This window comes from Seriola lalandi, unplaced genomic scaffold (genome assembly GCF_002814215.2).
Source record: "Seriola lalandi dorsalis isolate HSWRI2012SDOR001 ecotype SW California unplaced genomic scaffold, Sedor1 jcf7180002054875, whole genome shotgun sequence".
In the NCBI taxonomy this organism is placed as follows: domain Eukaryota; kingdom Metazoa; phylum Chordata; class Actinopteri; order Carangiformes; family Carangidae; genus Seriola; species Seriola lalandi.
In genome coordinates this window covers 693,695-705,976 of record NW_019525428.1, presented here as the reverse complement: position 1 = coordinate 705,976, position 12,282 = coordinate 693,695, and the positions used below count along the sequence as shown (strand labels likewise).

Genomic DNA, 12,282 nt, shown 5'->3' with positions numbered 1-12,282 from the left:
TTTCCAGAGTCCTCGTGCTGTATGTATGAATATATGCATTATGTAACCACATCTGTATATTTACTGTCAGCATAGGCTGTAATAATGGGCCTGAAGCCACAGCTCTGGCTTCCTTTACGCCACATTGTCACCCTGACTAGATATCAAATGCAGCTTAATCTTAAAGTGCCATCTCTTTAGCTAGGCTACAGGAAAACACAGGATATATTTAAATGCAATATGAAGTAATGCGAAATTCTTGTATCCAGGCATTTGGTCAACATTGTGCATCCACCCACTGGGAGCGCTAGCTAGCACGGATGCTAATGCAGAACACTCGGCTCCTGACTTAACCTACTGGAAAACAACAGTATGATGTCACTGACGTCACCAAGAGACGGCCCAAATAAAAATAAAAATAAAAATAAAATAAAATAAAATAAAATGCCGTCCTCTCTCCGGTTCTCTGGTGTGCTGGACTCGGTGTGTTTCAGAGCGCGCGCCTCTCGGCGGAGCGGATACAGGTTTTCAGCGCGTGACTCTTTCATCCAAATCTGTGCAATTCAGATCGTGTCTTCGACTACTGGGACTGATGTGCTTCTGCCATCCTCGCAATCCGTCTCGCTCGCCTTCACATGAGGGCATTCCAGCGTTGGGTGGTTTCCCCACAGACTGTATCCCGTGCGTCATGGCGCGCGGAGAGTGTTGGTCACATCGGAATGCGTTATGGCGCTCCGTCACTGGACAGTACCACATTTAAAACTTTACCATACATTATTCATTTTTTATTCATTCTCTACAAAAACAATAATTGACTTAATTGTCGGCACTCCGCACTGCTACTCGGACTTCCGTTTCCTGGATCATTTTATATCTGCCAAATTCTTATTTTGAGCGAATTTGAGTTGTAGGGTTTTAATGGAGAACTGGAATATTAGGAAATAATCTGTTCGGTCACCTTAGAGAAGTTAAGTGAATTTATATCCTGCAAAAATATCAGGTAAGAAAAACATTTACTCTATTGTTTTGGTGACGTTGTTTGTGTTCATGTAGTTCATTAATTTTATAGACGGACAAACAAATGTCTGTATGTTTATACTGCGTCATTAACGTGTTAAAGTGAAAAGCTAACCGCGATTAGCACGCTGGACATAACAGCATTTTTTCAACGTAGAAGCAGCTTATTTTACTGTGTGTTGCTAGTATGTGTTAATGTTGTCAGCTGGTTTAGAGCTTAAATGAACTGATGAGAGGTAAATGAGTGAAGTGAATGAGAAAACTGTCTTGTACACACTTGTTCACTTAGAGAAGACCAGGAAACACATTGAGGAGCAGAAGTCTCCCATCATCACCCAGTTCCTCATTGTTCACCATGTTCCAGATGAAAACTCAGGGATTTGTCAGTAATAACTAACAAGCTGTTTTGTTTGTAGCTCCGGTTAGTGTGTGCAGCTGTGTGTCCACAGCTGTGTGTCCACAGCTGTGTGTCCACAGCTGTGTGTCCACAGCTGTGTGTCCACAGCATGAGCTTCAGGTGTTTGATGTTTAGTCCGGTGGAACATTAGAAAGCAGCCACAGAAGGTCAGAGCAATTCTTTGTCGGTACAGATCATTCAAATAACATTTGTTTAAGCTTTATTAAAGTGAATGTGGCGCGAGGGGTGTAGTAAGGAATAAAATAAATTGATAAATTACTGTAAGGGTTACCAACAACGCCACCTGTGGGAATTTTAAAAAAAACAAAAAAACAAAAAAACAATTCAACAATGACGTTATTTTTTTTTCAATGCTGCAACACATTAAACACAGACAGTCTTCACAACAGGTGCTTTAGCACATGAGTTGTGGACGTTTTGAAAAGGAAAATAAAATAAAACAATCAAAACAAAGTATTTATCAAATAAACAAATAAAATATTTATCAAATAAACAAACAAAATATTTATCAAATAAATCAAGCAAATCAAAATATGTAAACACAAGAAAACCAAACCAACACAAGAAAGCAAAAGCAAATCATTTAATAATACACGCAAAAAAAAAAAAAGAACATGCAAACTCAACAGGAAATGAATCAACTCCGGTTCCTCACAGCCAGCAGACCAACCCACTGCAAGGCACAATAAAGAGCAGATGTCATGCCCAGAGACCGCAAGATACCCCAAGATACCCCAAGATACCCCAAGATACCCCAATGCCACCAAGCGGGACGGACTTACAATTTTGGAGCGGTGGAGGAGATCCAGCACATCAGCCACGCCAACCGTCACCCGGTTCAGACCACAGGCAGCGCCACACCACACACTAACACCAGAGCAAACGGAACAAAGGGACACCTGAACACACCTGAACAGCTGTAGTGCTGGTGGCTCCACCCCACAATCAGCAAAACACCCACACCTGATGTGGCTCAAGCAAGAAGGAGGGGGATGGGACAGACAGAAGACCATCCTGCTACATAATGTAAACACAAAATAATGAAAGCATTTAAGGACTTTACAGTGAATCTTAGTGTCTCCTGTTATTTCTTTCCCCCCCAGATGTTCCAAGGATCCAGATGATTACTGGCAGTTTGAAGGTGGATTTTTGGATCATCACCTCCTGATTATAGGAACCTTAACAGGCAGATAGACCAAGTTCTTCAGATCATCTCGGGGCTCTGAAGAACTATTTGTGAATAATTGGTTGATATTGTAAATTTATATCTGAATATATTAAATAAAAGTGTTATAAAGTCAATAGTGGTGTGTTTGTTATTTGTAATTAAGTTTCCAACCCCACTGTAGTTGAAGGACGACATACAGAGACTTAACAGTTTGACCTGCATTTTTCTTCAGTTTATTATATTTTATGAGAAATGTAAGAAAATTGATCTAAATCTGAATCATTAAATATTGTATTTAGATTGTGCTTCTACAGGTTTTAGCATTACTTTACACTTAAAGATTCAATGTTAACACATATACTGCAAGTTTACAATATTAATCTTGTGTTAATATTTAATTGATGGACACTTCATTTTTTTTATTTGGAAAAAGTTTCTCTGCAGAAACTTTAGTGGTGTCACTTTATTGATGGTGTTTGATCATAATAAATCAGAAGAAATCTGTAAAATAATAGTTTTTCTCTGCAGAAATATTAAAGAAACTTTCTATAAATGTATTATTTTTACACTTTATTTGAATTGAACTGCTGCCAGTCACTTGACCGTTTTTAAAAAGATTTCTTTAACAGTGTATGTACTTTTACCGAAAGCTTAGAAGTTTTATTGCCGACACCTCTTTTATGAAAATGTTTTATTCTTGTTTTATTGAGTCTGTTTTAACCTTTTCATTTATCTGCTGGTTTGGGTCATTTACCCTGAAAACAGAAACCTGTTCACTGAGTACAAGTTGATCCCATCTGGTCGCAGATATATTATCTCTAGATGACTAATAGACTCAAAAATGAATTTGTCCCTACTACTATTGGTTTTTTGAACAATTTTAACTCTTTGTCTTTTGTGTAAATTGTTTTAGTGTAGGTCGGTGTGTGTGATTACTGTAGTAACTGTATTCATTCACTGCTGGCTGTGCAACAAATTGGAATAATAAAGATTAACTTGAACCTTAAACCTATTTTGGCCACTTGGAGGCAGCAAAAAGCTGTAAACACAAAGTTGATGTTTCAGCCATAGAACAGCATGAGTCAGATATCTGTCAATTATAATACTCCACATTAATTCTCTTTTTAGTTCTGTTTTTTTTTTTTTTTTTTTAAATTTGTTTCCTGCCAGCATGCCCTCCAAGCAATTTGCAAATCTGCTTTTATTTTATTTTATTTCATATTTTATTAAAAAAATTATTTATTATAATTATTGTTTTTTTATATTCTTTTTCACTTATGTTATCTTTGTAATTACTTGTGGGTCTGCGTATAACTGTATGAGTGATGCTTTTGAAATTTAAAATATATAGTGCATTTTTGTGGTCATGGTCACTAAGATTTGTACAATTAAATATACTAAAAATATATTCAAAAAAGGAAAAAGAAGAAAGGTTTTTCTCACATCACACACACCTTAGTGCAATCACTAGTGCATTAATAGTCTTAAAGGAGAAGGAAAGTGTTTCCTCTTCTTTTTACAGAACGCATTAATCAGTCCACTTTCCCTACTTTCTTTTGCTTTGTTTATTTCTCATGATGATGAAAAAAAAAAGGAAGCATGTTTACAGCTTGTTGTGTAAGGGACAGGAACTTGAACTTTTAGGAAGTCATTACTTAAATGCACTGATGGTTAAAAAATGTTGCCTATACCAGATTGTTTTGACGGGTACTCAAATTGTGTATGACTCAGTCAGTATTTAAAGTTTATGGTTAAGTTTTATAGTGTATATATTTATAAAACACACATTCCCCTCAACTGACGGCTGCATTTAGCAAATTAATAAAAGAAGTAAAGTTAAAATTAAAATTAAACTAAATGGTAGGGAGTCATTCGTGAATCAGCACGTGGAAAACCATTTTTTTCTCATGCCATAAAATATAAGCCAAAGGGGAAGAAATACTATGACGTCAAAGCAGAATAAGATTTAGGAAACAAAACAAAAAAAAAGACATTTCTACATTTGGAAGAAAATGAAACAGGAATAGGTTGGCATTTCAAAGTCCTCCTCTCGACTCAGTCATTTTCACTTCCGCCTTGTGCTACATCAGAAAGCGCGCGCCCGACTTTCCAGCGGTGTGCGTACAAAGAACGTGAGCCGGTTCAGCAGCTCGCCAGTGCGTGACAACCAGGTCTGTGGCAGCATCATAGAGAGAGAGAGAGAGAGAGAGAGAGAGAGAGAGAGAGAGAGAGAGAGAGAGAGAGAGAGAGAGAGAGAAAGGCGAGTCCGAGCAGGTAACAAACACGGTAACGTTTCCTCGTTGTAAAGTTAAACACCTTGATTTAGCAGCGACCACGTGGAGAGAAGTGAAAAAAAATTAAAGAAATTTAATCACGTCTGTTTGAAGGCTTTGGCGGGAAGTGTCTGTATTGTTCGCGCTGATTAGTCTTTTGTTTAAAGGGAAGAGTCAACGTGCTGTCTCCATAAAAACAAACCAGCCGGTTTCCACTCAGTTTTCAAAAGGTAAGTGACATCATCGTGATTACCTTCAGACATATTTCAACTGTCGCCTGCCCAGTGTTAATACACTGTTGTCACTGTAGCTGTTACATGTTGTTTAGCTGCTAAACAATTAGACTATAAAAACGTAGATGTTTTTTATTATGAAGAAACAAGAACAAAAACCACTGAAAAAATTCTGACTTTTTTGCACAACTCAATATCTTTAGTTACTCTCTAACAAACAACTCAGAGGAAGTCTTTGTTTAAAGGTTAATGGAAAGGGAGGTGTGGAGCAGAGACCTTGATAGTGGTCAAGGTCTCAAATAATATTGAATTCAAAATCTACACCATGCCATCACTCCAACATAGTATTCTCGAGCATTCACATACCACAGTATTATGCAATCTCTTTTTAGTGTCATTCGTTTTTTAGTGTCTGTTGTCAAAGTATAGCGTCATAAATACTCTTTAACACCTACATAGCATTAATGCAAGAACATTAAATTAATTATCAAATAATACCATGGCCTGTATAAGACATTTTAAGTGTGAACAGTATAGGCTGTACACCTCCACTGCTTGCTTCACCTTCAAACAATTGATTACACCTTTTGATTGTCCAGTGAACCCAACCCAGCACTTGCATGCTGCAAACTCTCATGCGCACCCCGAATGACAGACACGTAAAGAGGGTCTGTTAAAACGTAGACAGGGTCCATAAAAATTTTATAGATTTTTTTTTGTTGTTGTTGTTTTTTTTGATGGAGGTTAAATGATTTGAGCGAAGCGCTATTAGCAAAAAAAAAAAAAAAAGTAGAAAATCAATATGCGGCGGTCAGTGTTGATATGATGCTGGGGCTGGGACAAATAAATCAATATATGGAAATAATGAAATGCTACATTACTAACTACATGAGTCGCAGTTTCATACCATATTGCCTAGCTGGTGGGTGAGGGAGCTTTTTACCTTTTTAAAATACAATAAAAACCTCTTTATAGATTTGCATATTGGCGTATTTGCTCTTCAAATTCTTATTTCAAACAAAAATGACTGCTGCTCTTTCTCATTTCCTCTACCCGTTCACGATCAACCTCTCACTGCTTTTGCCAATGTTTCTTTTCCTCATTTTTGACAAAACCTTTCCTGGGGTCTGTGTTGGAGCCAAATTAAGGCTGCACAATATATTCTTTCATCTGATCTGTATATGAAGACACGAAGATGTCACAATCATCAACATTTGATTGAGAAATCATTTAATTAATGTCCACCAGTATCTTCTTCTCCTGTCTACCACTCCTGTTCATACCTTCCTCACACCTGCCTGCAGACATGATCCTGATTTCTTTCACCAATTCACTTTACCCTTTACCTGTTTCCTGTGTTACACCTGCAGCCAATTATTATTATCATGTGATTATTATAGTATAGCCACAACTTTTGCTTGATAAAATATCTACTGCTATTTCTATTGTTTCAAGTACCTATGGAGCTCGTTAACTACTGATGTGTCTTTGCTCATTCCTTCTGTCTCGCTCTGTCATTTCTCAGTTTCATTATGTCTGTCTGTCTGTCTGTCTGTCTGTCTCTGTCTGTCTGTTTGTCTGTCTGTCTGTCTCTGTCTGTCTGTCTGTCTGTCTGTTTGTCTCTGTCTGTTTGTCTGTCTGTCTGTCTGTCTCTATCTGTCTGTCTGTCTGTCTGTCTCTGTCTGTTTGTCTGTCTGTCTGTCTGTCTCTGTCTGTTTGTCTGTCTGTCTGTCTGTCTGTCTCTGTCTGTCTGTCTGTCCCTCCTACACATTTCTGTCTGTCTTACTTTCCTTACTTCTTTCCTTGTTTTTTCCCCTCCTTCTTTCTATCTCTTCTTTTAACTATTCTTGTGTTTTACTGTCATTCAGTCATATGCACAGCTTCCTTGTTGACTTCCCTTTCCCTTTTAATTTCTTTTTTTTTTCACTTCCCCACTTTTCTGTGCTTTTCCCATTCACTTGTCTTTGCTGTTGTTTCTCCCTGCCTTACCAAAACTCGTTATGTTCCTCCTCCTTTCTCCCTTTTCTTTTCTGCCCCTCCTCTCCATCTATCCCTCACCACTTTATAATTTTATATCCTTTCTGCTCCCAATAAAAAACACACTGACAGCACAGATTTATTGCATCAGACCTCAAGCATTTCCTGTATCGAATGTAGTCTGTTGTTATTGCTTAGGTGGAGTATTTTTTCTATTTTAAAATACAAAGTAAAGATACTTTTAAAAATGTTATTAACATTTACAAATGTAACTTTTATAGAACAGAAAGAAAATACACATATTTTTCAGATAGCATCACACTAAGTTTGATGACTTCAGCAGAGGAGGTCTGAGGTATTTCACAATCCTGTCCAGCTGAAATCAGATTCTTGCCAGAGAGTTTTATTTGACTTCTTTGTTTTCTTGAAATTGTTTGAAATATTTGGGGAAAATTTCCGCTGACACTCTGTATAGGCGAACATTACACAATCTGTACAGTATGTATTTTTATATTCCTCTACTACAGTGTTTTTGTGTGTTTCCTGTGTGCGTAATTGGTGATATTCATGCAATTCCCATGACGTATTATACTGTATAAACTAAAATCTTAATAATAATAATAAGAAGAATAATCACTCAGTCCTGCGACAGTGGTGCCCCCAACCTCGTCTCTAAACTCTACCACTACATTAACCTTATTGAAGTTTTTCAGTAAAAACCGGCAATAGACTCTGTAAAAAGGTACTGTATCTACAAAGACTTCTGGTCCCGGTCTGATGTGGTCTACATGTGGAAAAGGCAGTGAAATCTCCCTTTTTTGTGTTTTTACAAATACAATAAAGATTTTCACGAACTTACAACTATGTTTTAAAGAGTGTCTGGCTTCTCTGAGATAATCTAGTCCAGATCGGACCAGTGGTTTTTAATCTGCACCTGGACTAATGTGGTTAATTTGTCAAGCGTCTACAGTATATTTAATGTAAACACATGAACCTAAAGCTGCTACGCCAGCTTGGATCTGAGTGAACATGTGTCTAACGTTCGCTGGACAAGGCGAAGGCACTGAACAGGAGGTAGCAGCCTTTTTAATTTTTATTTTTATTTTTACCAGGTCGACCTTATGGCTACCAGTGGCTACTCCTGTGTTAAATTTGTTGATACACATGAGAAAAGCTTCATCCTCAGTTGTAAGTGATTTCATACTTTATTCACTCTCAATAAGTGAATTAGATATTCCAGTTGTTTTATATTGTATAATATATTTTAATGTAATACCTATTGTTTTTTGAACGCTGGTATATAAATCCCAAAATCTAATCTGCTGTTTATTGCTCTCCATTTAAAGTTAATGAAACAGGTAAGACAATTCTTATATTGTTTTTTTTAAATATACAGTCCTAAGCAAAATTGTATTGCTTCAGTTTTATGCTTTCGTCCATTTATAGAAGAATATTTAAGTAGTGGTTGAAAGTGCATGATGTTGCTGATGTTGTGACATGTTCTTCTCTCAAAAATGCAGATTTGGAAGAGGACAATTTCATGGATTCTGAAATGTGCATCATACGTAAACTCCAAAGCAATGACGACAAAATCCTGCTGTTACATGGAGATACAGAATTTCAAGCAAAACTCTTAGGCATTTGGGAGCAGCAGCAGTGTCAGAATGGTAATTTACAGTCCAGAAAAGCCAAATTTTGTTGGGCAGTCAGGCTCTTCAAACGTAGAGAGACAGACACAGCAGATAACAGTGGCCTCACCATGACAGTATTCTTTTAACCATTTAAATCATTGTCACATTTTGCGGTTCTATAATCCTTCAGTATTCAGTGATGTGATGCCCGTCTTGTGTTTCTTTTACAGACTGCAAATTCAACATCCATATTTACAACAACAGTTCCACTGAGATCGCGGGGAGGGCAGTCATGCTGTATGTCAAAAAAAATGGCAAGATGATGGTGGCATGCTGCAGCGGGGACAATGGAATTCAACCCAAGCAAATGGTGAGAATAACACATTATTTACAGTCTTTTACAGTGTGTGTCTCCCACCGATACCCAACCAGTAGTAGGTAGCTGTAATTTGCAGAGTGCTTCTGTTGTAATAATCTGTCTGTCGTCGCATCAGTGGAAGGTTAAACCAACGCATCCTCCAAGGAGGGAATTTAGCAGTAGTTTATTTTACCTGGACAAAAACAACATAGTGGCACCAACATCAGGTTATAGGTGAACAAGCTTGGCGAGATACACGGTTGTCAAGGCAGCACCATACTGTGACGGCAGACACATCCTGGTGTTGACAGAAAAATTTGCTGACCAGAAAATGACCAAAAGGCCACATCCTTGAAGAGTGAAGTCTTATGGTATCCATAAGAAGATTGATTTGTGGTTTAATGAACCAAAAACCATCTCAGTGTAGTTTTACATCTCCTCTCTCAGGCTTCTCTCTGGAGCTCTAGTAACAACAGGTCGGTGAGCCAATCAGAAGAGAGGAGGCTCTGAGCCTCTCTTCTGATTGGCTAACTGTTTTCTAAGTGATGCAATAAAAATATAGCAGATTTCAGGTAAGAATCTCAGAGAAACCAGATCATTCAAGGTTTGAATGGTGGGTCCAGGTGGGCGGGGCTTGGTGACTGCTTTGTTGTGACATCACAAAGTTCCAGAAGTCCTGACGGCTGGTTTTAAGGCTCAGTTTCTGAATACAGGCTGTGTGCATTTCTCTGTGGACTGAGGCTTTGATACTTTCACAGTATTAATATAGAAGCTAGAGCTGATCTATAATCACACTACACATGGACAGAGACCTTTACACTGGATGGAGCTTTAAATATGACATGGTTGTACATTACTGTGGAAAAAGATTTCCTGAATGTTTAAGTAATATACATGCAATGAATTATGGGATAATAAAGGCTGCACCAGTTTTATCTGCATGTGTAAATAAATTACTCATACATTGTAAAAACCATTTATCTTGACGTCCATTATGTACTGCGTAGACTTTCCAGTCTTTAGCCTGCACCCTGCCCATTGTGCAGCAGTGTGATGGAACCGACAATTAATTGAGCTTTTTCCAGCAGGTTCTTCCAAAGGAAATCAAGGAAAATAAACACGAGGCCTTGTTCATCATGAATAAACTCAAAGGAACTGACAGGTATATGTTTGAGTCCACCATGTACCAAAATAGATTCCTGGGATTTGAGCCTCTTGACAACGATCCCAATCTGAACAAACTGGTCTTGCGTCTTAAGGGTTACGATGAACCGGACGATTCTTGCGAGGTTATCTTAATATGAATAAATGATTTCAGAAAGTCATCGTGACAAGAATCACCCTCTTTGTTTCATTAAAGGCAAATGAAATAGCTTTAGGGACAAACCTGCTGTACCACACTGACACATTAGTGCTCACTTGGTCTGGAGGTATAATTATCAGGTTTACCAGGAGGACACGTACAGTACACTGTGTACCAGACAAACAAAACACCAGGATTAGAGTTTATTGTGTATTTGTGTGTGAGGTAAACCATCGTTTTGATTTGAAGAGATTATTATCCTTCATTGTATCATGTAGTAATTTAAATTAAATTAATTAAAACTTATGGAAGCATATAGTAACCCCGGTGTTCAATATTAAATATGAAATTATGAAGAATAACTTGAGTAAAATATATGAATCATTATCAAATGTTTGGCCAGAATTTTTAATTATAGACATTTTTATTTCAAAAAAGCTTTTTCTTTTTATTTCATTGTGACATTTTTTCCCAATGGCACTTTTTTATATCCATAATAACTTATTGATTTATTTAATATTGAACCCGTTGGGGTTGTATGCACCAGTGAAATCCTGATTTAATGGACTGAATTAGAAATAAGGAGGCGCACTTTGATGCAACAAACATTTTCTCCTTGGTGTTCATTTTCATTTCTGCCTTTAAAACAGAAAACATACTGTTTTTTTTTACACAAGCTGTGTTAATTAACCACATTCATCTTCATCTTTTCTGAAACAAAGAGGAGTATTCATAAATGAAATTGTTGTATTTTCATATATATATATATATATATATATATATATCCGTTTGAAATTGATTGTTTTTATAGCTTCATTACACATTTAAATGAATTCTCAACACATATACTGCCATATACTCCACAATGTATTTAATAGCTATTTTTATATATCATATATCTTGTACTTTTCTATCACTGTATACTTTGTATGCGTCAAAATATGAAACAAATACTTTGTTTGCTTGCACTTTTCTTGACTCATCTTATTTTGTGTGTATAATCTGCAATGATGTTAATTGAACAGATATTACAAATTGACAGTTGATGTAATAAGAAAACACACCAACACCAAACATAAGTTAAGCTCTCATTAACTTTTACTGAGTGAGCATTGTGACAACAGACTGACTCCAGAGCTCAGATATTACAGTGATAAACCTGTAACCTGATGGCTGCATGCAACAACCACCAGTTACTATACGCTCTGAGTAAATGTTCACACGAAAACATCAAGGTTTTATTAGCCTGCCTTAGTGAGTCTTATCACACCGAACTTTTTACGTTGTAAACTTAAGAAAAACTGGCAAAGATTTTTCAAACGGTCAAAATAAAATGTACGTTTAATATTTTCAGAATGTGTCATTGTTTTTCATTTGAAGTTTGCCAACTTACACAGTGGAAGGAGTTTGTAATTCATACAAGAAGTACAACACAACTCAGTGTTACAGAGGCTTTCATATCACTGTCACTGACTTGAGTGATGTTTTCCTGGCAGAGGACGGCATTGTGCAGCTGTTAATTTCAGACCCTGCTGTAGATTTAAACAACGTTAGCTGACAAGCGTTTGAACGCCGCTCTGCTGGAGATGCACAGGTCGGCTGAGTGTCGCCGGATGGCTTGACTTTATGATGCACTTCAGATCTAGCCTCCCTTACCTTCAATGAACCGTCAATAGAGCAGCAGAACAGATATCCAGGATTAAAAAAACGAGCTAAAACGAGCACAAAAAAATAAATTCAGTCTGCTCTTCTCCCAGCCCGGCTCCTCTCTGCACAAACCACAACACTGCACACCTGACTGAGGTGTGAGGTTTCAAACAAGCATCTGCTCCTGTATGTCAACTTGCAGGAGGACACTCGAGCCGAGTGTCGTGACGAGGTCGTAGCAACAAAAGACACGTGAGGCGGACCTTTGTGAACAGGGT

The 12,282-nt window shown here is 37.4% G+C and overlaps 1 protein-coding gene and 1 long non-coding RNA gene across 2 annotated transcripts; both read left to right on the top strand.

Moving 5' to 3' along the window:
• The first annotated feature begins 459 nt into the window (after positions 1-459).
• On the top strand, positions 460-2,716 carry LOC147817856 (uncharacterized). Its single transcript, XR_015438611.1, has 2 exons — positions 460-979; positions 2,518-2,716. It is a non-coding gene; the product is annotated as an uncharacterized LOC147817856 (long non-coding RNA).
• A 2,050-nt stretch (positions 2,717-4,766) lies between these two features.
• LOC147817855 (interleukin-18-like) lies at positions 4,767-11,713 on the top strand. Its single transcript, XM_087179889.1, has 5 exons — positions 4,767-5,085; positions 8,178-8,253; positions 8,586-8,732; positions 8,927-9,066; positions 10,143-11,713. The coding sequence occupies exons 2-5, from the start codon at positions 8,187-8,189 to the stop codon at positions 10,356-10,358; spliced, it is 570 nt and encodes a 189-aa protein (XP_087036015.1). The 5' UTR covers positions 4,767-5,085; positions 8,178-8,186; the 3' UTR covers positions 10,359-11,713.
• Positions 11,714-12,282: the final 569 nt, after the last annotated feature.